Source organism: Grus americana, chromosome 5 (genome assembly GCF_028858705.1).
Source record: "Grus americana isolate bGruAme1 chromosome 5, bGruAme1.mat, whole genome shotgun sequence".
In the NCBI taxonomy this organism is placed as follows: domain Eukaryota; kingdom Metazoa; phylum Chordata; class Aves; order Gruiformes; family Gruidae; genus Grus; species Grus americana.
In genome coordinates this window covers 43,722,015-43,749,542 of record NC_072856.1, presented here as the reverse complement: position 1 = coordinate 43,749,542, position 27,528 = coordinate 43,722,015, and the positions used below count along the sequence as shown (strand labels likewise).

At 41.3% G+C, this 27,528-nt stretch overlaps 2 protein-coding genes across 15 annotated transcripts in view; one reads left to right on the top strand and one right to left on the bottom strand.

Annotated features, from left to right (window-relative positions):
* Window positions 1-24,669, bottom strand: part of MIPOL1 (mirror-image polydactyly 1) — a 198,528-nt gene extending 173,859 nt beyond the window's left edge. For 7 of the 12 annotated variants that reach the window (XM_054826663.1, XM_054826661.1, XM_054826653.1 and 4 more), the window contains exon 1: window positions 24,525-24,669. The gene's annotated coding sequence lies outside the window, so the exon portion shown is untranslated. Of the gene's footprint in view, window positions 1-3,102; window positions 3,151-20,061; window positions 20,191-22,756; window positions 23,899-24,524 lie in introns of those variants that run through there. The other 5 variants (XM_054826652.1, XM_054826660.1, XM_054826654.1 and 2 more) reach the window with 4 other exon arrangements.
* The window catches only part of SLC25A21 (solute carrier family 25 member 21), a 261,114-nt gene continuing 258,003 nt past the window's right edge, over window positions 24,418-27,528 (top strand). For all 3 annotated transcript variants that reach the window (XM_054826670.1, XM_054826668.1, XM_054826667.1), the window contains exon 1: window positions 24,418-24,549. In XM_054826670.1, coding sequence (XP_054682645.1) covers window positions 24,483-24,549 — 67 coding nt within the window. In that variant the 5' untranslated portion in view covers window positions 24,418-24,482. The remainder of the gene's footprint in view (window positions 24,550-27,528) is intronic.

Below are 27,528 nucleotides of genomic sequence, written 5' to 3'. Positions count from 1 at the left end.
TGTGTAAAATGAAACAGATGGATGTTCTCTTCTTTCTTGCAACCTCATCATAAATTCAGATATCTTGCATTCATTATTCCTTGATTCATCAAGCTACATTAATGGTTTCATTGCCAAAACACTTGACACAAGAGGTGAAAAGAAGGAATTATGTGAGGTTGCAGAGAGCTGAGACAGCAGCTGAATCTTGGCCCCACACCAGTTATTCCTGGGTGGAGTAAAGAAGTTCTAAATCCACTTACTAGACGAAGGAGACAAAATCCTTCCTTAGCACTTCTGAAACCCAGGCTTATTTTGATGACTGCTTTCTCCTGTACGTAATCGTGCTGAACAGTTTGAGGCTTGTTTGTCAGATGTACTAGGCATTACAAGTTGCACTGCTTGGCATCACTAAAACAAAATAAAAAAAATTAATCCAAGACTTTATAGCTACAGAAGTATAGATAAACCACAAGATTAAAAAAGGGAAAATCTGGCCAATGGTTCACATACTCAGAACAACTCTGAGAACATTCTCAGACACTGTGAAACTGCAAGACTTGTAGACTTCAGAGTTTTACTTGCTCTTTAATATTGAAGGAGCACCTGACAAAATTGGGGATGTGCACTAGGATGCCTTCTGCGTCCAATCATAGCACTAGAAAAACTCCTAAATAGCTTCCTATTTCACAGTCAAATTGGGAGGAAAGGAGGGAGAAAGTCTTCTGGAATATTTCTTAAAAAACGTCATGAATGAAGGCAACTTTGGTTTAATGTTGTGCTTTCATGACTCCTTGCTGTCAAAGGCAAATCTTAACGTGTTCAGACTTTAATGTAAAAAAAGGCATAATTTTTCCGATAAAGTTATGCCACTTTGACACTGCTTTCATAGTGGTCTTCAATATTCTTTTAATTTCTTCAAGACTTTAAAGCCATAACATCTAATCGATTATTTCCATTTTTAAAAACTTATGCCAGTAAGTCACAGCCTTCTTGTGTTTTCTTCTTATCTAAAGGAAGCATTTCACTGTACGCTGTTCTTCAGCTGGACTGTGCATCTGCTGAGCAGACTGGTTCGGGAAAAGAGGTACAACGGAAAGGTTGCAGGTTTTGCCATAACTTAGCTTATTACAATATGTTGTTCCTGTCTGAAAAGAGTTAATTGAGTTTAATTTACTTATCACACTGAACTTCACTGAGGAGGAAGATTATTTTTTAATCGAAGACACTAAAAACCCCATAAACCTAAGGAAAAGGTAGTTTAGCACTTGGAAGATATTCCACAGTGCTTTCAGGACAGGTTTAAAAATCATACCTACTCTCAGACATCCATTAATAGACACCCCCCTAAAAATCTGTTTCTCAAGACATTTGAGAAGTCCAGAGACCCTACAACTAGCAAACTCATGATTCGACCACAATTTTTTTTAAAATCAGATGAGACACAGCTTTATTTCAAAACATTTTGGATAACATTAGATTATTTTCATCAACTCCTTTAGAACTGGAGTTTAACATTAGTCTGAATGAATTTCTATAGCAACTGGAAGAAAACTTTGCTGTTATTTACAGTATCACATTCCTGCATTAGTAAACAGTGACACTTTTACATAGAATTGTATTACACAGGATTACAGTAAAAAAGATCCATCACTGGGTTATTTGTATTACTTGTGGGATTCTCAAGAGCTGCCCATGTACAGATAATTCTTATTTTCCCTCATCTCTCTAATGGACTGAATGGCTGTATTATTGAAAAGAAAGTGTATTATGTAGTACTAGATGGGTTCTTAATGAAGTATCTGGTTTGATATTTTTTTGGGGGCGGGGGGGGGACAGGGAGTAACTTTTAAGATAAATTTAGGACGTGTATATTACACCAAGTAGAAAACAAGCTACTGGGCAGATACAACTGGAGGGAAACCTCAGTACGATAGCAGCATATGCTATTTTTAGTAAGTTTTCTCTCGTAAGTGCAAGATAGTGAATGTTTGCTGAAAGAATTTTACATCCAGGAGGGTTTTTGAAATATGAAAGATACTTTTAAACTATGAAGAGAATTATAATTTTTGCCTAATATTTAGTAACCTTCAGATACTGTAATTCCACTTCAGATCCTGGAAAAACATTCTGGAGACAAATATTAGTCTACCACTGGATAGTGAAGAGGAAGAACAAAATTACATTTCAAGGGGAAACTGTTTTAATTAGAGTTACCTTGTACACCTGCACAGCAGTCACCTTCAGTACAGTGTGAGAAAAAGTGTTACACCCCACAACTGTTTTATTCTTTCTACCATCAAATTCTGAGTCCATAAAGCAAGAAGCTGAAGTTTACTCCCACGCATATTTATATCACCCCACATTTATGCCACTGTAGTGCAGAAAACTAACTTAGACACCCTTAACTGGTTGACTATACATCCCAGGATAACAGAGTCTCTGCATACAAGCATTGCACCCTAATCTGTAACGTTTATGACAAAGGAATCCTTTGTGGGTGCTCCATTCTTTTATACTGTAGGGGTGCTGTGAATAAACCAGTGGACTGGGTCCACTAGGGCCCTTTCACAGTTGTATCGCATCAGAAATGGCCTCATTATGATCCTGAAAGAAATCTCATTGTCTCAAAAAACAGAAAGTGAGTCTATTCTCACAGGGAGCTGTATTTCCATACCTGTCTTCTGCAGTTTAATCAATCTGTGCCATTTGGAAAGAAAGCCTGATCACACGAGAGGCAGACCTCAGGGATCTGATCGCCAGCCCAGCAAATGAAAGCTGCTGAGCTACCGCCTGTGGAGAAGTTTACCAAGTGCTATACTAGAACTTCATACTAGTTAAACCATTTGGTGGGCAAAACCCTTTACCCTGAAGCCTACCTGACAAACCAAAGACCAGATCCTGACCATGCGGTGGCCCTTCCTTTGCTGAAATTGAACAAATTACAAGCTTACAAACGAACTACAACTTCTGAAGAAAACAAAAGACCATTTGTAATCCCAACACTTTCCTAGAAGAGCTGTTCAGTGACACCAGATCAACACCGTAGGGCTGTTGAGTCACTACTCATCACTGCTACTCTCTGACGTGATCTAACTCTGGTAACAGCGGCAAATTACTGACCTCAGTGACACCGGTGCTTTGACAGCAGCCCAGAAATCCTGGAGTCTGTAACAAGCAACAGATGTAGAAATCACTGCTTCTGTATAATAAGGCCAGCTGATCAAGACATGTTTTGGAAGCCAACACTTCTGAAAAATGTCCAGCTTGACAAAATACTTGTCAGGTCTAGTAATATTTTTTGTGAAGTGGATGCCATGTCAAGAAGTTTATTTCTTATCGCCTTGGGACTCAAAAGGTCCAACACACTATGTATGCAAAACCCTGGCACTGAATCTTACAGTTTATTTATTAAATATTTGTGGTAAGATGAGTGGCAGTCATTTCAGTTAGCTACCTAGATGTTTCAAATTTGACTTGCAATTTGGTTACTTAGAGGTTGTATCCTCCTTTATTTCAGACTGACACAGACAGGCAGTCAAGCTGCCTGAGCTACAGGATAAAATCATCAACCGCATACATTCTCTGTGAGGAACTAGAATCCATTGTATCCTCCTGCCAAATCTGAAAAATAGTTAAATTTGCTTCTCTTCAGGACATATCAGAGATCTGATTCTGGATAAAATAAGCTTCCTGACAGAAGATGCTCCTGATAGGAAGCAATTTATTACAGAAATGGATTCTTAAATCATGGGCTCATCTACATAGCATTTGGATCCCATCAACTACAACTCCAGCACATGCAAGGCCAGTGAACAGGGCCAATTTAACTTCTCAATGTTATTGCAGCAACAGTTCCATTCTTACCCACAGATCTCAAGCAAGTTTTGCATGAATGTCTTCTTAACAAAGACATGTTAATTTGGCTACAAGTAATATATGGGAGGATGCTGAGAGCATTAATACCTATTCGCTCCTTTGAAAACCAAAAATATTCAAAGCTCTAACATGCAAGTAAATAATGTGTAGTAGGAAAGATGGTGCTTATCAGCTTCATTTTATTCACTTGGTATTTTTTGCAGTAGTAATGTGTTTTGCAAGTGAAGGGGTTTCCATTTACTGACCTTGGCATTCATCAGGACCATACTGTGATTTATATTGAGAATTCCAAGCCTTTATCTGGTCTTATAAATAAATGTAAAATACATAAAACAATTATCCCAGTGTAAAATTGAATTTTATCTCTCTGTAACCAGCTTTTGTCTATGCTACATTTTTCTATGTTTGAATACAATTCAAAATTAATAATAGGTATAATTTATTTTCTGACTTTTCATTATCTTGACATTTTAACAATTTTTTTTTTTATATACTCAGGCTTTAATTTTATCTAGGGCTTCAACCCCACAGTTCCTTTTTAGACATGTACAATATGTCTTTCAGAATATCTGTTCAAGGAATAAGCCTGCTATAATAACATATTGGCCATTTAGCAGACCAGAAAACAGTATAAAGAAGTAACAGGATTTTATAACAAAGAAAAACACCAGATTAGAAAGAAAAATGTAGTATTGCATGTAAATGACAGAAAAACATATATTAGAAGAAATCACAAGTTACAGTGAAGAATTAGAAGCAGAAAGCAGAGTTCTGAAGTTGGTGGTTATGGAAAATTATTAACACACAGCTTAGATTTTTTTTTTTTTTTAATAGCTGAAAGAGATAACCAAGGAACCTATTAAAGGGCAGTCACAACTTTATATTGAATGCTATAGCATAAGCAGCTTAATATAGAGATTAGTCTAACCTGGGCACGAGCCTTCCAGCAGTTCATGAAAAATCACTTTACTGGGCAATTTTTTGGGCTTAAATATAAATTATACAAATGCACCAACCAAATAGTTTACTTTCTTTTCTTAGCACAATTAATTAACATCATTCCAACTAACCATCCCCAATGTTTTATACCTCAGACATATGTATGTCAACTTCAAAGAAAGTCAACTGTGTCTCAAGTCAAGTTCTCACTACCACACAGGCTCAAGTACACTTTGTGTGCAAGTGCTACAGTTTACACAGAAACTTTCTTTTAAGGAAAGCAAAAGGCTCAGAATTAAAGACGGTCAGAAAAAAAAAAAAACACAAGAAAAATTTCTTTTCTCCAAGGTGGCAGATGTGCAACAAAAGCAAGGAGCCCAATTCAGCCACGCTGCTTGTACACAAACGTACATGGTAAAGCATGAAAAAAAAAAATCCCAAAGAGATTTTAATGAATAAAAACAAAGAATGGCACAGCTATATGGGCCGATAGCAAAATTGCCACTTTCCATGCAGGGCGAGCAGAAGTCCTCGGCCACTCAGCACAAAGCCAAACTGGCCACACCAGTACAACGTGCACACAGGCAGTGGGATTCCTTCACGTCTGCAGCAAACGAAGCTGCTCGCTGGGCCTTTGTGATTAGAGGAGGAATGTCATAACCATGGTGGTCTAGACTGCTACCAGTTAAAACAACACATCCCAAAATGAGTGGCCCTTGGTCTGAAGTGGCTGTGGTCAGGATGAGGCATGTTTAGGAAGTAGTCCCTCAAATACCTTGTGATAAACGCATGTGGAGAAAATAACACGAAAGAACACTGTAGTTAACTGAATAAAAGGTTAAAGAAAATAAACAATATTTTTGCAGCTTAGCATTTATTTGTGAACTGCTGGTGCAACTCTATGCTTGACAGAAAAGCTATGAGGCTTTTGGTAGCTTGACAAGACAATCTACAAGCTTGAATGAAATGTTCAGCTTAAGGAATTAGAATAAATCTGATGACTGATGTGCTACTGAACGTGACAGACTGTCATCTGTTTTAAACAGGATCTCTGTAGGATGTACTGAAAGCAATTTTTTTCCATTACCTTAAACATACTAAGACTTTTTCCAGTGAATTCTGGCTAATCTGTTAAGACAAAAGATCTTCTCAAACTCTTGCCATTTCAATAAAATAATGAAATAGCCATTCAGCTTACTCGCATAATTAATTCATGCTGGCACTGTACTTCTGCGATTAATTTATATCCAGTCCACAAAAGCATACAACAAAAACGATTACTTTTACTTCCCAAATTAACTATAAAATTATAAGATACAAGCAATAAGTGATTAAAGCAGCTTATATAAGCCCTATTCATGAACAATTTCATATACAGAAATATCAAATTGTTTATCTGTTATCAAAGCAATTAAATACCTTCCTAATTGAGTCAGAAAAACATTCTAGTAGTATCTTTTTCATATTATCAACAGATTTTATACAAAAATAGGCTCAGACGTTTCTTAAAATCAAGAAAAACAACACTGCAACAGATAGCTAGGGATAGATTAAAACCCACAAACTCTAGTTTTAATGTGGCCAAATCCTAGAAAACAGTTTAAAATCCCACACATTATTTTAAATATATACATAGACACACTTATATAAACAATGTAAAATAAGATAAAAATCTTTGGATGGCAATTTATGCTATTTTAAAAACCACACAAGCATCAAAAACTTTGGCAAGATCTAGGTTCAAACGGGAACATCCTTCCTCTATCAGACTGTAAATAGCTCCTGTAGGAATTACTGAGGTGCTTGACCATCTCCTTATCCCAGAGATAATGACTCAAATCTGTCCTACAAACAAAAAATAAGGAAAAAGGATTTTGTGACATCCACCTGGAATCTGTGCCTCAGATATAGGCAATGGGAAAAACTGCTCATTGGTGGATAAAAAGCAGTAATGTCAGTCTGAACCACACTGCATTTACAAAGCTGAACAGGGAAGCCAGCACAACTCCCCAGCATGTAGACCAATTTGCCTTGCTAGTTTCCCTTACTGCTATACAAAAGTATCACAATTAGCAGTAATTAATCCAGCAGGAAAGCTGTTCTTAGGCATGGGCCAGATTGCAAGTATATACTGCGTGTATTTAACTGCCAGAACAGAGAATTAGCATTTTGAAAGATGCTTTGCATTAGAGTTACTGAGCTTATGTGTCTGAATGAACGTTAAACTCAGAATATTAAAGCTTTTCCCAGTCCTGCTGCTAAGATGCAAATTTAAGCCATAAAAAGTTCAGGGAGTTCACTCAGAATAGTTCTGCATGTAAGACTGCAGTTGTCTAGGTGTCCCATTTTGCACTCATAAACCACTCAGATGACCACCAGACCTTTTCAATCAGTTGCTGTGCTATAGCCAATCAATACAGAAAATCACAAGCCTCTGCACAACCAGATTTGTTCTGTGTTTTGCAGGAGTTCTTTAAATGGCTCAGTTCCCATAATCTCCTTCCCCACTCAACATAACCTGTTAACAAAAAAAAAAAACAAAACCAAACACCAACAAAACCCAAAACTACAGCAGTGATGAAATCTCATGCTATAGGCAATTATCAATAGGTACCCTATACTGTCAGGAGAAAAATCTATTACTTCTGTTTATATCAGAAATTAATCTGCTTCAGTTACCACCTGATATCTTCTGGATCAAGAGAAATAGAACCAGAGCCCAGAAGCTCTGATTCTTCCCAAAGCTTTTCACAATTCCTAGCTCTACTCTTCTATCATCTCCCCTGGGTCAAAATATCAGACCTCACTACAATCTCTGCTATTCCACATGTGTTGTATTTCCCTGCTAAATGCTTCAGGCACTATGTAAAAATCCCTTAAAAGAATCAGGTGCTGATACATAAGGAATGCTGAACACACACAGAGGTGGTCTCCACTTTCTTCAGAGCAACTGCCAAATTCAACTGATGCATCAAGCACAGAAAAACATTTGCTACCAGTCATCTTGTCATGATGTTCTCTGTGCACTGGCAGGTGCAAGACTTCGTGTTTCTGTTTTCTGTTTTTTAAAAACATTTTAAGGCCAAGTTTAATGAAGGCTTGTCTTTTTTCCCACCTTTTAATGACCAGTAAACCCACCCTGTTGATTCTACCACTCATTACATGTTTCATACAAGATTATTAAGCTCTTCTTTTGCTTCTAAGGGCAAACATCCATTGGAATGTCATTCTCTGGACTTTTTGTCTTTTCAGCTCTACCCTGTATTTCACCAAAGGCTTTACTGTCAAACTTCTCCTGAAAAAGCCCCTTCCTTCTCCAAAAAAAATGCTCCTTTAACAAGAACATGAGCTAAAACTTTGTAACAATTCCCTTGAAGAAGAAAAAGCTTATTTTTATAAACACTCAAGTCAAATATTTATATTCTTCTACAGCTTCCTTTTTGTTCTAATATCGCTACTTCTGATAGTAACTAAATAAAAATTCAAAGAGCACAAAAATGCGGCCACTCTATCATGTTCTAACAATTCAAAGATAGTTTAAGATACATTGTTAATGCCAAATTTACACACTGAATCTTCAATCATATGTGAAAAGTCACTGCAGTGACCAAGTGTTGCATAGAAGTCAAATTTCTTTAAAAAAAATATTAAAAAATTAAAAAATGACATTACCTTAGTAGATTATATTTATATAAATTTATGTGTTCCTCCCTCAAAAATTTAAGATGTATATCCAGCTAAGCTTCTAACATCAATATAAGCTTCTATGAAATTACAAAATGCTTTTCACAACAGATCCTAGAATAAAATCAACTATTTTTACTATTGAAAACCAAGTTACTACTTGTATTGGGTCTGCTTTGTATGAGTTAACTTTCTTCATAATGGCTGGCATGGTACTGTGTTTTGAATTTGTGGCTAAACCAGTCCTGATAACACAGCGATGTGTTGACTGCTGCTACCTGCTTGCACAGCATCAAGGCTTTCTCTTCTCCCCCTCCCACTCTGCCTGGGGGACGGGCAAGAAGTTGGGAAGGGACACAGCTGACCCGCACTGGCCAAAGGGATATTCCATACCATATATCATTGTGTTCAGCAATAAAAAGTGGGGTAAAGAACGGGGTGAGCAGTTTGTCTGCCAAAGCAGCTCTTGCTCAGAGACTGGGTGGGCATTGCTGTGCTTGTGGGTGGGAGGCAGTGAGTGGCTCTATTTGTATCACTTTTTTTGTTTGTGGTTTTTTTGTTCTTTGTTTTTTTTCCATTCCTCTTTTCCCTTTGCTTATTAAACTGCCTTTATCTTGAGCTGTTAGTTTTCACACTTCCACTCTCCCTATTCTCTCCCCCATCCCGGCGAGCAGTTGTGTGGGTGCTTAGTTGCCGGCCTGAGTCAACCCACCACACAATCGTTTTTCTTTTCTCCCTCCAAAGCACAAGGATGTTCATAGTTGTGGTTTGCATTTGGTTTTTTTTTTTAATGCACTGAAACAGTAACAAGTTGGAATCCTGTCTAGAGCTCCCTCTCTAAAGTGCAACAAATATTTGGGTGTGAAGGACTGGAGTGGCGTACTACGGTTTGCTGATGTGCCATATTAAAGAAAACTCATAATTTATGCTTTCACAATCTCAGTTTTAACCCCATTCCCTAATGTCTGAATGCGGGTTTCACATGCATAATGAACAGCAAGCAGAAACACATTTCCAAAGATTATTTCAGATTGCAACTTAGCTTGGTATTCATATAGTCATCAGACAAACCTGCAGGCTTTGAGAATGACTGCATTTTTCTTTTGGGATATAAGGTACTGTACAGGAGTGTTACTGCACAGAAATATTAGTCAGAGCAAGAACACTGGGGACCCACACCCTTCCCATTGTTTTGAAATGCAAACATTAAGTCATCCAGAATTTCAAATAAGAAATGCAGGGTATATTTATACAAATCGTGTACCTGTTACAATCACAGAATAATCCTAATCTGGAAGATTTTTCAAGTAAGTATATACTTATTAGCACAAACATGACAAAAAACCCCCACCCCACGACAGAATAAAAACTACCTACCTTTTATTACCTCTAAAACATTATCCTACTTTCTCCCTTTGAAATTAAGAACCATACCTCACATTTTCAAACAAACTTAGCACCCCGCTATTTAGCAACTGTTCTCACACTAGAGTAACTACTCTGCATACAAAACCACATCAGGTAAACCTATTTCTAAAGAAGTTTTTGCAACTCCCATGTTCTTCATAGTTTTATAAGCAGCATGCACAGATGTCAACAAACCAAGTCACTGTATCAGTTACTTGAACCGGGTATCACAGTGCTGGGCTGAGGGTGTGGACACACGCTGCGCAAAACAGAGAACACGCAAGATTAGCTACTGCTGATTTTGAACTTATGAACTGTGCTATTCAACAAATTTCAACAAATTTCAATACTCAAAATTATAGTTTCAAAAGGATTAGTAGTTTACATTAGCGAGAAACAAAAATACAAACCCAAATCCTAAAACTTAAATTTTAAAAGCAAATTCTTCTGGTTTTTAAGATTCTTAAGAGCTTCCCGCAGACCCTGTTTTTGATGTTCTCAATCAAGATTTGCCTAATGACAAGCAGTTGACTCAGAAATTAACTGAAAAGCGAAAGCATGTGGCGTACCAGACCAGTTCTCATACTTGCAGCGCTCTAGAGTGGATCAGGATAATTCACCTGATCACCTGTGCCCCACAAACACCGCAAAACTGTCCCGAAGCTTCTCAGCACGTGATCGCTGCCTTGACTTGCACAGCTAAATATTAGACATTTAATTTTAAACCCATCTTTCTTTATTACATATGAATAAACCATGTTACAGAGACATGCTCAAGCAGCCTGCCCTGCCTGGCTCTGCGGGCAGAGAGGCTGCAGGTACTCTCACCAGCCTGCTTAAGGCTGGCTGCTGGCACAGGGCTCCATCTACCGGTTTGCGATCCGGCACGCTCACGGGAAGAGCTGGTGGGGGAAAAAAACCTAAAACCCCACAGCTATTTCACATCACTGTTTGCTAATGAGATCAGGATATTCAGAAAACACTACTGGTTCAGAAGAAAACAGTCAACCAAATACAGGCACTCACACATGTTAGGTGGAAACAGTTGTACTTCATATGAAATCTTTTATTATTGCATAATATTGGTAAAATGTAACTGTTCTAAAGAACTACCACTTTTCTACAAGAAGCAACATACAAGTACACGCTCCTGATCCAGATGTAAAGCTTTAGTTCCTTTTTAAAGCAAGCAAATAAGCAAACACCGATATCTCAGAAAAATTACTGAAAATTAATTGCGTAATATCTGCACAATTTAAGGCATTAGAGGTGGTTGCCTTTTTCCTTAAAATAAGAGGATTCCTCAAATGTACGGAAGCAAAAAATTTGCAGTAGGAGACTGCCATCAGTTTTCATCAAGGGTGTTTCTGCACTGTAACAACTGCAGCTGGCACAGCTAGAGCATGTCTAACTTTAAAGATTAATTTGGCTACTGTTGTCATAGGCAGCATTTCTCAAATTGAGCCATTTAACCCTCGCCTTACTAACCCCACTCTGCCTTCAATTCACGTTTGGTAGTGAACAAGAGCAGTATCTTTTCCTCCCCAGAACCCCCCGTGACCATCAGGCAACCCTGTTGAGCTCAGGCTGCAGAAGAGAAGCCGGAACAGAAAGCAGCAGCAGCAGCGCTATCGCTTCCGTGCAGCAGTTCAGGTCGTTACCTGAGCTCGGTTTGAAGCAGCTTACTGTGGCGACTGTGGAGCCAAGCTGAGAATTTAGACAGCGCCTGCCCAACCAGCGATCACATCTAGGTGGCAAGGGCCAACAAATGGCTGACCAGGCACCCCAATTCTGTTCTCCAAGGAGTGTCTAGCAAGATCAGCAGCTAACTTAAGACCTGGTGCAAGAAAAGAGACAGTGCAGGAAAAGGACAGTGAGCTCTACAACTCTCTCCACCTCTTTTTTTAAACACCTTGCCCCACACTCAACACCAAGCTGAAGGCAGCTAAATGGGGGTCAGTACTGTCAGAGGCACAGGGCCAATGGGGTCAGGGTAAGGGAATCACGGAAATGCCCATATCCCTCATACTGTACCTATACGTAGGAAAAGATGAAAATAATTTAGTCAGGAACACCTGGAAACAACTGACAGACCATCACAGCTAGAAGGTAGGAATGGAGCAAGGAATAATAAAACCCAGGCACTTTGGGATATCCTATAAGGCTGGAAGAACTGGTGAACGAGGACACCAGGGAATTCACCCAGTTCCTCCTTGGGCCCAGTTTTCCCAATTTAGCTTGTCCCCCTAAAATGCTCGTTGAAGGGACTAATGGACAAAATCTACAATTAACTTGCATAACACCACAGAATGAGAACAGAATGCTGCCCTGCCATTTTTTATTATTTTAACTTGAAGTAAGATCAAAATTTAAACCTTGAAAGTGTCTTTTCACTTGCTAAATTCAAATTTTAATCAAAATGCATTTTAAAATACAACTGAGCAGAACTATGGGGTTGCTGATGTCTCTTTAAGGAACAATGACATCAAGGCAGGCTACACTTGAGAAGGATATAGGTGTGGAACTACATCCTTTTTCATCATACATAGTCAGGTGCAAAGAGAAAAGTTTAACTTCAAGATTCCTGTGGTCTAATGAAAATAAATACCATTACAAACAGACCCAAGAATACAGACTTATTAAATACTGTTTGCTTTTCTTCAGATACAGATCATGGGAACTGAGATATTTAACTGCTTCAAGACTAATTTTTATTCTATCTTAAACTGCTTACACTGTGATCAAGCTCATGGTATCCTGACAACTAGCAGAGGAAAAAAAAAAAAAAAAGAAGTGGAAAAAAGTCAACTAGCATCTGTGAAAACAGTTTTAAATTGGTATCTGAGTATTTGATTGTCCTACTTTGACTACACTGAGCAATTGAATGTCTATCATACTACCTGTATCACTCATCTAGTAATATTTGTAATTGAAGAAATTAAAAATCAGAACACGTTTTTGTAGCTGTACAAGAAGAGCTACAAAACATTCAGCAAATCTTAAAATTGTGATGGATGTTTTATAGTGCCCTTTTCCTCATTACAAGGAAGGTACCAAAAAGCAAATTGGTCATACAGTGCTTATGTCAAACTCCAGACAAGGAAAACCACATCCTAATACTCTGCCACAATAGAAAATGGAAAAAAAAAAATGCATGTATCAGGGCACACATACAAACACACTATAGAAAAATATGATGAAAAATACTGCTTTGTTTCTCATGCTTGTATCTAAAAATTTACATAAGCAAGTTAACACATTCTCACTCACTGAGCACCTAATGTTGCAAAATCCTATAGAACCTGAAATTTTATTTATTTGGATGTGAACCACGAGGAAAACACACTGAGAAACAGAATCTTAAAGCAAGCGCTACTGTAAATCAGAGAAATTTGAAGTTAAGAACTGTACTAGAGAAAATCAAATTATGCCTTTCTAAAAGTAATACTCATAACTTTAATAAACTATTGTACGGATACTAATAACTTTACTATATCAATACTAATGATTTTCTTATAGGGTGGGTATAATTTAGGCAACTACAGCAAGCATCAATGACAATATCTAGACAGGACACTGCATTACATATGCAGCACCTTCACATTTCACCATCTAATCTCTCTCAAACAGGACTAGCTGTTTTTGAAGAAATATATAACTATGTATCATACCATAACTGAGAGAAATGAAGACTTAAAAAAGAACAACTTTCTTTTGCATAACTTCTTTCAATAGCATTCAAGTGGCCGCTGGAATGCCTTGGAATAATTTTCTCAGTATTCTCAGTTCTCTAACTACACTCAGCTACAAGCTGAGTTACCACTTTTCTTGGTAACTAGGGTTTTGGTTTTCGCAGTCAATTAAGCTTCTAAAATTTAGTTAAATCTATAATACATAGGAAAAAAAAAACAAATACAGTACAAACCGATATCTTATTTCCTATCAGATGTAATATGTAAGCACTAAGACTGGTTCCACTTCCTTACCTGTTGATACATTAAAATTACCAAAGAGAGGGTGTCAAATATATACATTTGGAAATAGTGTAATGAAAGAAAGCTAAAGCAGGGCTGATTACTCCCAAAGGAAACAAGCCAAAGACATCAAAAAATAAGAATCAATGTTCACAATATAAAGATTTATACACATTTAACTTTGTGCATTAAAAACTGAAACAATGCACAATAATATTTTTAGTTGTATAAATGCTCTGCAAAGAAGAAATATTTTAATACTTTTCATTTCCATCCATATTAACTGCTGTGCCTCAGAAAGCCCTATTCCCTTTCCCCAAGCCAATCTAAGCTTAGTACCATTCATTTGGTAAACTGGCAGCTAATGGCAATTTCCAGTTCTGGTCTAAATTTCCAAGTGTAATTCATACACACACAACCATGAAGCAATTCTTCAGCACTAAATACTCTCTTTACTAGTGGACATTTTTATTTATAAGCTAAAGTACAAGTCAACATAAATTACTAGATTCGTACATTTTAAAAACACTATTAAAAATTCAGTCTGTTTGCTTCAAGTAGAGCAATCTTTGATCCCATGCTAAATCCTCTCACAGCAGAGCATCATACAGCATTTTCAGAACAGTTTTGATTCAGACACAACCCCGCTCTCATTCCACAAATCCTGACAGGAACTGCCACCCCCTCCCTCCAAAGAGCTAATCAATAACCAAGCATTTTAATCCTTCTTTGTCCTACTACTACATTACTGAAGCAGATTAGATTTTTCTAATTTATTTCACACTTAACATTTAAATTAGTGCATAGCTAGCTGGAATATTACTATTTAAATGAACGTATAACTTAAAGATCAAATTTTGTCTTCAACAGATTTACATAAAAGGACAGAAAGGAAAACATTTGTCTACCAGCATGTTATGTAGATCTCCTTAACTCAATTTACTATGGATTTCATGGTGTAAAAATTAATGCCCTCCAGGAGCCGAACTCATTACCAATTATTTCTTCCAAACCAACACTGTAATCCCACGCTGCTGTGACCAATGGAAGTTTTGCCATTCACTTAAAGGGAAGTTGGATCTGTTCGTTGGTTTGCTACTCTAGCAAGTGATACTGAGCAAAATGATACCATAGATGCTGTCTTGACTTCTTTTTAATCAGGAAAAGATACTATGAACCAGTCTCATGTATTCTATTCCCTGCTAAAACTGAGAGCAACATATTGATGATAATTTTAACTACGCATGACGTCGCCAACAGAATTATATGCCTTTTCAACATGAATTTCCAGAATACATTTCAGCAACAATAATGGCAAACAGCCTGTAGAATCACGGGCCCTATTCAGCCCTTCACCCCCTTCCCTACTCCAGAACCCAAGGAAGCATCCCTGCAACTCATCTGGCACACATGTATCACACCAAACTCACAGCACACATACAAATAGCTTCCCACTAGGCACCTGGCCCAATAAACTCCCTTTACATGCCTATGACAGACAAGCACCGGTAAACAAGAAAAGAAAAGAAAAGAAAAGAAAAGAAAAGAAAACAAAACAAGCGGCACACATATTCTGGTGGCCAACATTAAATTGACCATAGGTCACAGGTGCCACAACTCTAGCTTTCAAAATAATTAACGGAACCACTGAGTTTTAATTCCTCTGAAAAGCATGAAATAAATCTGACGACATCTTTGACAAGGCTTGGCCAGTGTTAGTGGTGCACAGTAAATACAACAAGCTGTTTTCACATGTAGTTGATGTTCAGTTACACTGGAAACCCATAAACAACACGTACTGCATTATGATAGCTATCCACTGGCATTCAATTTAAGTGATCGTGTCTCCATTATCTGTATTTGGGACACACACGCAGTGCCTGTTTCTCACTTCATACAAGAAGGCTCAAGAAATTCCATTTATTTGAGAGAATTATCCCTAATACGCTTGAATATTTCCAAAAAATATTATTTAATTCACTGACACTATGAAAACCAAAAAATCAATCCTAGCAATATTTCATATAAAATATTTTCAAAATTCTAATACATAATATTCTTTAATATACTAAAGGCCACCACTCTGCAGAAACTGACAATTTCCATTTTAACCTGTCCTTAACAAACAAAAGTGCACATCAAGACTCACTATGGAAAATGGAAGCCTGCTGTTATGCTTTCTGTACCATTGCTCATGAGACCAGCACGGACCACGCCGACCATCCTATCACTTAAAAAACTGGTGGCTCAAAGCAGCAGAGATTCATCTTAACAAATGAGCACACACACTGTTTCCATAGCTGTTCTGCAAATACAGGTTGGATACTGTTTCTATTACCCCTTCAAAACTGTTTTCTTTTAAAAGGAAAAGGCAAAAGCCAGGAATCATACTTTAAGGAATATTGTCAGTTGCAACATTACCCTGTAGTTAACTCTGTTAATAGACTGCAGCCCGGAAGGACTGTTTGTTTTAAAAGTAAGTTTCAAAACATCTATTGCCCACATAGGATAACAGATGTAAAAGTGAAAAGAAGCCTCTGCATAGATTTGGGAGATCTGCACTAAAGTGAACATGAAGTCAGATCAGCAATTCATAGTTAAAAACATTTTACTATCTGCATGCTGTCATTAACATGCAGCATCTACTCTGCCATATGTTTGATAGCCTAAAAATTTTAAGACGAGGTAGCAAAAAGATTCATGAGGATATCTCTCAAGTTCACAGGACTGATTTTACACAAAACTGATCGATAGGCAGGACTCTCTCCCCCTTCACCCTCAGATCACATGTACCTTCTTGCTTTCAGTTCTAGTGAATAATTTAATGATTGTTTCCACAGAGAATGACTAAACCCATATTTTCGCTCCTCCTCTAACACCTTTCAGTAAGCTCTGGAAACTTCCTTACTTTTTTTATTAACCTAGGCTCCCTCAGAACTGAAAATTCTCACAAATTCCAAAAAGCTAGATCTGGGCCATGGGGCATCAGCACCGTACTCCTGTTTCTGCCAGTAATACAATGTGCTGGGTTTGCCTCGCTGCCAGACAAACAGTAAGCCTGACAATTGTTTTGTTTCTTACTGGTCAAGAAAAGAGGGTAGCACCATAATAGTGCTTCTAACAAGCAGGGAAACAGAATTACAGAATGCAAAGAACAAAAGTAACATTTCCTTCTCCACAAGGGGCAAACTAATAATTAAAAGGGACATTAAGTGAATCCAGAAACAAACCAAAACAAAACAAAAGAAAACAGGCAAGAAGTCTAATTAGTTATCATGTGAAAACTGCGGAACAGATTTTTAAAATTTCATTTGCTACCCACTACTATTGGACAGAGTAGTCCCCGTTACAAACTGTAATAGGAATCAGGCTCTAAAGAATTTGCAATATCACTATATGAAAACCTGTAATAACTCCAAAAAGGGTGTATACAAATGCCTACAATAAGGAATCATTTACTTAATCTAAGACAGTATATAATCTTCCTGACTACAAGATCTACTAGTTTCATAGAATCATAGAATATCCGGAGTTGGAAGGGACCCATAAGGATCGAGTCCAACTCCTGGCTCCACACAGGACCAGCCGAATCAGAGCATATGACTGAGAGCATTGTCCAGACGCTTCTTGAACTCAGTCAAGCTCGGTGCTGTGCCCACTTCCCTGGGGAGCCTGTTCCAGTGCCTGACCACCCTCTCGGTGAAGAACCTTCTCCTGATATCCAACCTAAACCGTCGTCGTCCCCCCCCCATTGCAGCTTCATGCTGTTCCCTCGGGTTCTATCACTGGTCACCAGAGGGAGGAGATCAGTGCCTGCCCCTTTGCTCCCCCTCGTGAGGAAGCTGTGGGCCACGATGAGGTCTTCCCTCAGTCTCCTCTTCTCTAGGCTGAACAAACCAAGGGACTTCAGCCTCTCCTCATACGCCTTCCCCTCTAGACCCTTCACCATCTTTGTTACCCTCCTTTGGACGCTCTCCAATAGTTTTATGTCCTTTTTGTACTGTGGTGCCCAAAACTGCATGCAGTACTCGAGGTGAGGCCGCACCAGCACGGTGTCGAGTGGGACGATCACTTCCCTAGACCAGTTAGCAATGCCGTGCTTGATGCACCCCAGGATACTGCTGGCCTTCCTGGCAGCCTGGGCACACTGTTGACTCATATTCAACTTGCTGTCAACCAAGACCCCCAAGTCCCTTTCAGCATGGCTGGTCTCCAGCGTCTCATCGCCCAGTCTGTATGTATAGCGAGGGTTGCCCCTTTCCAGGTGCAGTTAGTTTGGTTTGAGCCAAAAGAAATGGCCGGGGGGAAATGGATGTTCTGCTACTATATGTTCACTCCACAAGCAGATTTACCAAGTCCTAGGAGGGCTATAATCTCCCTGATAATGCTGCCACTCCCACTGATCAGATGCAGCAGTGACTGCATAGCTTCACAACTCCACCTCCTTCCCCCAAAACTTACAGCAGCAGCTGTCTCTACTTTCTCAAATCCAGTACATAATTTTACTTTTCAGTCCCTCCCTTTGCTTTCCATACTACAACCAGAACTACAGTAACTTCTCCTTAGCTGGACGGACTAGCCAAGTTTATCACTTTCAAGAACCTGAAATCAGCAGTGATCCCTGTACTGGTGACGGGCAGAAGAGCTCATAGCCATCATGCTGATGGTACCTCACTCAGTCTCACATGTCTCATAGAGCTGAAGGACCTTGTCATGAATGACTACATTTAGCATACTCAAAAGCAAAATAAAAACAACAACAGAACTACCGCATAACACAGCATGTTTACTTTAACTGTTACAACTTAGTTTTAACTCCTGATAAACTTTACAAAACATTTAAGTTAGTGCCATAATATATTTAAATGAGCAAATAATCCAAACCAGGTGGTTTCAGGTTGAACCAAAGTTGTATATTCCCGGAGCAAAACTGGCCAAGAACAGATGCTTAAGGACAGGTACAAGAACAAGGCAAGCACTTCACTGCACTTCTCTGGGACCCACAGATCTCACAGCCTCCAGAATTTGCAGCTCTCAGATCTGCTGAGCCAGCAGTGCATCTCTGTGGTTAACTGACTTTTCTCCCATGACTAAAGCACTGCAATTCAAGACTGTTCTAACAATAATATTTCAGCAAGTTCTAACTAAAAAAGACACTATGCCACTGCAGGGCACTCTAAATTCCCAAACTCAGGGTGAGCAAACTCCTACAGCACCCAGCTCCAACCACCTCAACCCCCTCAAAGCTGTACCAAGACTCAGTTGTAGTTGTTCCAGAGGCAAACATCGGAGGGTGTGCTGTCAGGGATAAAACAGGCCTCTGGGTACACATACTGAATGTTTTTATTTCAAACTGCTCACACTGAGAAACCATAGTCTTTTTCCTCAAAGGAAATAGACCTTCACAACACCATCAAGAAACCTGATTAACGTGAAACTTACTTACATTAGAAGCTGAGGTATACAATTCATTGGGAATTCCTAAGGGTCTTTTTTCAAAGTCATAAATTTGCAGAAAAAAAAAAAGGCACAGATTGCAAACTTTATTTTGGTAGGGTGTTTTTTTTCTTTTGGGGAGGGGATGTTGCTTTTTTATCACTATTGTGAGTACTCTCCACAGCCTATTCTCACCGAACACTAAAGATCCAGCATCGACCTCCTGAATTTGTTCGGGACAGGTTTCACCTCTGACTCTCCAAGCCACCTTCCCAGCGCTGCCCTCCCTCCCTCCCGGGAGGCGGCACCCTGTCCGCCCCCCCTCTCCCCGCTGAGCTGACAGACTCTCAAACTCCAAATCCCGCATCCCCGGACGGAAAACTTCCTTCCCCGTCTCTCCAGCCGCAGAACGGGCGGTATGTCGGGCGAGCCGGGGGCCGCACGGCGGCGACCGGTCATAGGGAAGTAACGGTAACCCAGCCAAGGGGCTGCCACGGCCCACGCAGCCGGTAAGCGGTGCGAGTGCCCGGCGGCGGAGCAGGCCCCGAAGGCGGGGGAGGCGAGGAGGCCGGGCAGGGCCGCTTGCCCGCGGGGAGGCGCTGAGGGCAGAGCGGCCCCTACCAACGCCGCCTCGGCAGGATGCGACGCCGCTGCCAAGCCCCGCTGCCGTGAGACGGGGCAAGTTCAAACCCGAGCGCCGCAGGGCAGCCACAGCCTCTCCGGGCCGCGAACCGCGGAGGGAAGCGCCCCGCCAGCCCGTTACCTGCGCGCTCCTCCCCCGCCGCCGGCGTGCGGACGGCTCTTCGCCGCCGCCTCCACAACAAAGCCCCCGAACGGGCGGGCCCCGCGGCCGGGGCGGGAGGAGAGGCGGGGGCGCGCCGCCCCCGAGAGCGCGCAGCGGCGGGGCCGCGGCCCGAGGGAGGGGCTCGGCCTTGGGGGTGGTGCCGCTCTGCGGGCGGGAGAGGCGGTGCAAGGCTCCCGCAGCGGCGGGCCGGGACCCACGGGGCTGGGCGGGCGGCGAGGGCCTGCGGGTCCGGGGGGTGGAGGGGCTGGTTTGCGGACGTCTCCTCTGCTCGTTTTTCTCCGCACAGGGGAAGGCTGTTTCCTTTTGGGGGGGTTCGCACTGGAGCGCTGCCCAGGCGAGCGGTATTCCCTACTAAGGGATACAGTAATCCCTAATGGAGAGAGAAACCCTGCCAGCTGTTAAGGAGGAGAACGTAGTGGCGCACATGGACTGGTTTGGGGAGAGGCCGTACGAAATCGGGATTTAGCCTAGAAGTGCTTTAGGAAACCTGCACAGCGGGAAGGTTGCCCTTTGCGGGGGAGTAGGGAGGGGTGGCTGGAGAACAAGGGAGATGTGCGATATATAAAACAGACTTTCAGCGGGACAATTCAATTGTGTTGAGGTGAACAGATTTGGGGTTTCAATACTGTGAGACAATAGTTTCCTAACAAGTTTATTTTTTTAAGGAGCAGGTCTAATGCTATTCTGTAAACATATGTCTATGTAAATTATCCACTGACTGAACATTATTTTTCATTTTTTTCATGTAAACCTTCTTTTTGTTGCAGTGACACCTTCTGCAGAAAACAAATCTAACCAACCAGTTTCTGCACCCTCTGATCAACTCCAAATTCTCTTTACTGTTGAACTACTGCAGCAAGTGCACCTTAATACTAGATTTGCTATTTGTGTCAAAGGGAACATTGCACAGGGAGACCTACATCTCTGGAACAAAAAAGTAGTGATGTTTCAGCATCTGCTTTTTGATGATACAGAACACTGGAGACTTGATGATCCTGCCATATTTATTGAGCAGCAGTCTCAAAGAGCCAAACCAAGGGAACTAATGCAAATGTTAATGAAACATTGAAGTTGAGATTTTAATTACTTAAAGGTCAGCACATTCAAAGTTTATTAATTTAAGGGAGTTATTCTGTATTCCCACAGCAATCCCCACTCTGCTCTTGCATAGATCAAAGAATTCAAGTTACTGTTTATTTGCTGATGCATGTAAATTATGTAACTGAATGTTGTACCTGAATATTACTTTTTTTTTTTGCAATTACGGTCTCAGTCTTTTAACACTTCATTAATTTCTCTGTGTATTTTCTATGTTCTCATACTTTTCAGTAGCAATAAAACCATTGTTTTTCTCTAATCTTTGTTCTAAGGCTACATTTCCTTTCAAGCTTGGAAATTCTACTCAGTTATCAACATTTGGTGCTGAACTATCACAAAACACTCACAGACACTACAAACTAACATACCAGAACAGTATTACCACTTCACAAAAATACTTTCTCAAAGATACTTTTATAAAGTCTTGCCTTCCAAATACTATCGTGCCTGCACTCTGTTCTCAAAATAGGAAAACCTATCCGGAAAGATTTGAGAAATGATTCCCAGAAAAGCCTGCGAGGGGGATGAAAACACTGTCATTTCAGAACCTTGTGCACAAACCCCATTTGTAAGCTATTGAAGGATCTTTCCTTCTCAAAATGCTCCTCATGTAAAAATCATTGGGTTTTTGTTGGTGGAAAAAAATATTCTTTTCCAGTGAATGAGGCGGACAGTTAAATTAGATGAATCTTGTTTCTAATAGGTTTTCATTATTGTGCTTAATTTATTTCCAGATTCTCTCCCTCAGTCTAACAGTAACCTTTATATTCCCATCCATTGAATCTGGAACAAATTGTCTGACTGCACTGCTTTCCACCTTTATGAAATCAGTAATGGCATTTTAATCCTAATCTAAAATATATTTTGTCCTTTATTTTCTCTTTGATTACATGAATTCTGGCCATGAGAATGCTGGAATGCTATTTTTTCCTGTCTATGAACATTAGGTATTTCTATCTTCACTTTTATAGTAGTCAAGTATGCCTTTCTTCACAATGGTCTTCCTCAACTTTTCCCTTTTCCTTGAGGAAAAGATGTGGTATTATTATAACAAATGCAGATTTCTCTCGTACCTCAAAAGTACCTTTCCAGAACTGGAGGTCGAGGAAAACCAGCACACATTCTCTTCAACTCTGCTATGCTACATATATTTCTAGAGTCAGTCATGAAATCTCAATTTTAGCACAATGCCTTCAGTGTGCCTAGGATTTTACCCTCAAAGTCTTTAAATGAGCATCTGGAAGCCCTCTCTTACTAAACTAAAATGTATAGAGACAGCAGACTGCAGTTAAATGCCTATCTGGACATGGAAAACAGTGCATAAATATACTGTTCAGACATAAGAAACAGATCTAACTTAATATGTTTCTTAAGGAATAGAGAAAGAACTGGGTACCAACATTTGCCTTTGATAGCTGTGCTGCAGGAATACATGAATGCACCTAGTTACAAATTAGCTATGCTTTGAGTTTAGCACAAGCTGATGCCTTTGTAAGGCAACAGCAGTCTTTTTTTTCAGGGGAGAGAAGTTAAAATATAAGCATGTAAAAACTACCTTTCTTTTCCTTCTCTTTTGAAGAGATGCCAGCAAATCTAGCCTTCTAGTTCTATATCAAGATGCTCGAGATCACACATGGTATTCAGGATTGCTTTGAAGATAACGTGAAGGATTTCTGATTCAAAATTAATATCCTTGTCTGTGTTAACACTGTAGGGCTGTCAGCAAGAAAGAAAGAAAAAAAAAATAATCCCAAATTATCCATGTGACTGGTTAAACAAATAGTCTAGCACCTTATTCAAGAGCCACTCCCTTAAATCCATCTTCTTACCTCTAATAAATGTGCCCTTGAGATCAACAGTAGCTCTGTTTTCTCCCCCAAAACCAATGTAATTCAGCTCATATGTACCCGATTGTTAGAAAAGAAGCAAAGGTCAAGCTCAGAGTGGATGAGCCTTCCCTTGGGGTAAGAAAAATCAGCAGTACTGGAGGCTGTGGGCTATGTGCAAAAGGAGGTAACAGAGTATGAGGAACCACAGTGCTATTCAGAGTTAGGGGGAAGAGAAGAGGCGGAGAAAAAAAAATCTTTACAGATAGCTGTTGGTAACATAGGGGTTTGACTAGTAGAACAGGGTCAGTGATACAGCACAGAAAGTAAAAGACCATCTGCAATACTGCATCTGCTCCCAACTTTTGCAAACTCCAAATCTATAGAAACATTTACATATTCAGTTGTTGATTAAGTGCTTAAGCTGTAGTTTATTAACCTGAGTGCCACTCTGAATCTGGCTCTAAGTCAAAAAGACTATGTCTGTACTAGTAAACAGAAAGGATCTATGCCCATTCTCTGGCCCTGAGAATAAACAGCCCTGCGTGTTCTGCATCCATATGGCTGAACGGTCTTCCTCTTCAATGGTACCACCTCTGGGCATGAGCCCACGTTGTACTCTGGTGTCTTCTGCAAAAGCACGGTTTGGCCTTGGCAAAAACAACGTTGGGGACTGTCAGCAACGGCACTGACTGTGTCCCAGCGCTCGAGCCCAAGCCCTGGCACCGTTTCATTTACTAAGATGGGCCAATAGGTCCGCGTGACACACGCAATAGCCATTCTCCAAGTGACAAAATACCTGTGTCCTTTGAACACAAAAGAGCTGGAACCAAAGTCTAAAGGTTTTAAAAGAACAGTATGCTTCAGAAAGGCAGCCGATGTGCCAAACGGCACCACCGACCCTTCCTGGAAGTGGAGCACCAGCGGATCTGCCGGTGTTAGCTGTCCCAGCAGCGGTAGGAAGCAGGATTGCAAGCTGTGCTGTACGGCACCAGCCCCGAAGCGAGGAGTAAACGGCACAAGGCTGAGGTGACGGGCCTTCCCCCGTCAGCTCACTGACAGGCCGCCAAAGCCTTGCCTCCCCGCCCCAGCGAGGGCGATCCCAGCGCCGGCCGCCCCAGCTCTGCCCGAGAGAGAGAGGCTGCCGGTTTCCCGGCTAGAAGCGATCAGAGAGCCCTTTCCCCGCCGCGATCGCCAGCAGTTGCAGCCCGGGCCCTGCCCGGGGCCGCCTCTGCCCGTTGGCTACGACAGGCCGCTGCGTGGGGGACCGGCCCGCGCGCCCCCGCCCCGCCCGGTCTTGCCGAGCCGTCGTGTCCCCCGTTCCCCCCCCCGCCCCCGCAGATAACCGCGGCTCCCGCCTTCCTCCGGCTCTTCCCCACCCGCCCAGCGCGGAGTCGGCCCCAGCTCAGCAACCGCTCTCCAGGCGCCGGGTGCCTCTTGCCGCCGTGGGTGAGGATGGCTCGGAAACCCGGGGGCTTTCTGCAGGAGGCTTCTCACCAAGTCGTCGCCGGAGGCTCGGCGGGTAAGTAGGCGCGTTCCTTCTGGGCGGGGAGGGTCTGCCCATCCCCGCCGGCGCTCCGCCAAATTGAGGAGAAGGCGGCCGCGCCGCCGCCCCCTCGCCGTTCTCTTCAGGCGCAGGAGCGGCGGCGGGGAACGGCCTGGCTCGGCGGCGGCTCCTCCCCCGCCGGGCGGCGCGGGCGGGCCCCTGAGGCGACCCGCGGCCGGGCCCCTGAGGCGACCCGCGGCCGGGGGGTCCCGGGGGCGGGAGCGGAGCGGTTGGGTCGCGGCGGTAACTTCTGTAACGGCGCTCAGTCCCCGGGGGGAGTGAGGGGGCACTTCCCCGGGTCTGCGGTGTATCTCCGTTACACACACCCTGCAGCCCCTCGGGTGATAAGGGTGGCAGGCGGGCTCCCTTCAACCGTAACGGCCGTCGGTGTCCCCTCGGGAGCCTCTCTGGTGGGTGGCAGCGGGTCTTTCCTTGCTTGAGGTGGACCCGGTAACTTTTAAAACGTGCTTACCGCGATCCCGCATCATCGGCTAGTGGCGCGTTGATGCGGGACGGAAAACGTTATTCCCCTTATCAAACGCGTTCCCTGCGGCACTCTGTCACTGCCTGATAGAGAAACCGATGCAGGGCTACGGTGGAAATGTATTTCTGTGGCTTATAATACTTTTAGGAATGTCGAGATTACTAATTCATCACAGTATTTGTACTGCAAACTACAAATGTCAAAACAGAATACATCTGCTTAGCAGTGAAAGTGTTGCTAGTTAATTTCTTCAGTTTGTTTTCCCTAAAGCAGAATCAATATGAAATATTTATGTCAGTCTGCAGAGTAGGGAGTATTTACAAAATATCCTCCTTTTTCAGTGTATAGATGTAAATCCTGTTAGCATTTCAACTGTGTAGTGTGTTTTTAAGTGTTCTTTAGTGTCTCTTTTGGGGTCAAAATACTGTTTGCCATGTTATGTTTTAATTGAAAGAGGAAAGCTACATGATAATACTGCTATGTCTCACGTAACGCTTTGGCACAAGCAAAATTCTTCTGTGGGTGAGTACTGTGTGGCCGTGACACTGCATGTGAGCTGGTGCTCTGTTCTCTCTAATTCCCCTGCTGCCCCTAAATCCACTTTTATGCATTCCTGCCACCAACACACATTTGAGCGCTTCCTTTTCATGGTCGTGACTCTGCATGTCCTTTGTTTTCAGCCTTCTGCTTTGATGCAGAGAGATGTCCCAGCAGTAGCGGAGATGTCTGCTGTCCTGGTCCCTCCAGTGTATTGTGTGACTGTATTTATGTAGCTCTTCGGCAGCCTTGGAAATCCTAAAGGTTTTTAGATTCTGCTTGGTACCACCTCCCCCCTTTTCCCTTAGGAGAGAAAGGTTTAATCTGTACTAGCCTGTTGAAGGCCCTTCATACCTTAAGGGATACTGAGGAGTTTTGCCACCAGATGTTTTGCAAGATGACGGATTTATCTGCCCATAGCAGTGGGCCTGTGCCTTAGTGATTCAGATTGATCTAACTCAGTATCTTCTCATCCTCTGGCAGTAGCCTGCTTTCTTTACAGGTTCTCTTTGTTCACAGAAGAACAGACAGTTTGACTAACACACTGGAAAGAAAATTGTCATTTAGATAAAGGCAGAGTTTTACAGATGTACTAGAACTGGAAAATGAGTGTGTTTGAGAGTGGTGTAGGGAAAAGACAGCATGAAAACTATTTGCTGATCTGTTAGGCATAAATGTTAAGGTGAGAGAATTCTCAATTCAAGGAGACAACTGATCTGCACCTCACACTTTTTTAAGGTATAATATGGGAAGCCTGTTGAATCTAGCCCAGAGATATACTGTTAAAAGATGCTTGCATCCTTTTGCTTAGTCTCCTGTCAGGCAGTTCCTTAGCTCTATCACTAGACTTAAACCTGTACAGAAATTTCTATTCATTGATTTTGAAATAAACCAGTAAGGACTATTCTCTAGGTCTGAACAACACCAAAATTGCACCAGAGGGATTAGTAAGTGTATGGCTCAAAGTGGGAGTTCTAAGGTATTAGAGGAAAATGGATCAAACTTGAAAACTTGCTTGACAGATGCTTAAAACTCAGTGGTGTTTTTCTCGGTGATTAATAGAGAAGATCGAAGAGGAAGGCAGTAGCTTTGAGGTCTAAAGGTTAAATTTCTCAGGCAAGTGTGGATCCAACCTGGAAAAGGTGGAAACAGGAAGGAAAGGATGGAGGGCATGAGTTGTTGAGAGTGTACTTAGTATTTCATCCTAGTGAGGGATTTGGTTGACTGAACTTAGTTTTCCAGTATCACTTTAGACAACCTATATTGCTTTTGGCTGCCTCTGCAGAAGGACATAGGGCTTTTGTAGATGCTTTGCCATATTTACTGGCCTCACGTAAATGTCACAGATATCCTCGCGTGTCTTTGCTACCTGTCCCACAGCCTGATATTTAGAAGGAAACTGAAAAAAACCAATTGCGGTGAACTTTTTAAGATTTTTAAGAAGTTCTGATCATCTTAACTCATACAATTAAGCACAAGGAATGTATGAAACTGTAAGAAAGGTGCTGTAAGTTTATGTCTCTGTCAAAATGATAGGAAGGTAGTGAGGCAGATGGGGAATGAACTGCACAGCACAATAGGTGTAATTAAAGGGTCAGAAATATTGTCTGCTTAGTAAAATGAGACATTATTTAGCATCTGCACGTCTGATGCAAAAGAATCTGATAAGAAGCGATTCTGCTAGGTCAAGTGGAAAATTATTAGATAAGCCTAAGCTGTCAGAACAGGAAGAAAGGGATTTTTGAAGCTTTATGGAAGATGACAGGACTTGTTCATGGACTTAATAAAGGCAGGGGAAGGGGAAAGAAAGAAATCGAGCATGACCCCTAGTCTATAGGACTGATAAAATGGAAGATACTGGCCTGCTGAAGGAAGGAGAAATGAAAGTATTCAGTTTTGTAAAGGAAAAGATTTAAACGTACCATTGGCTGTCT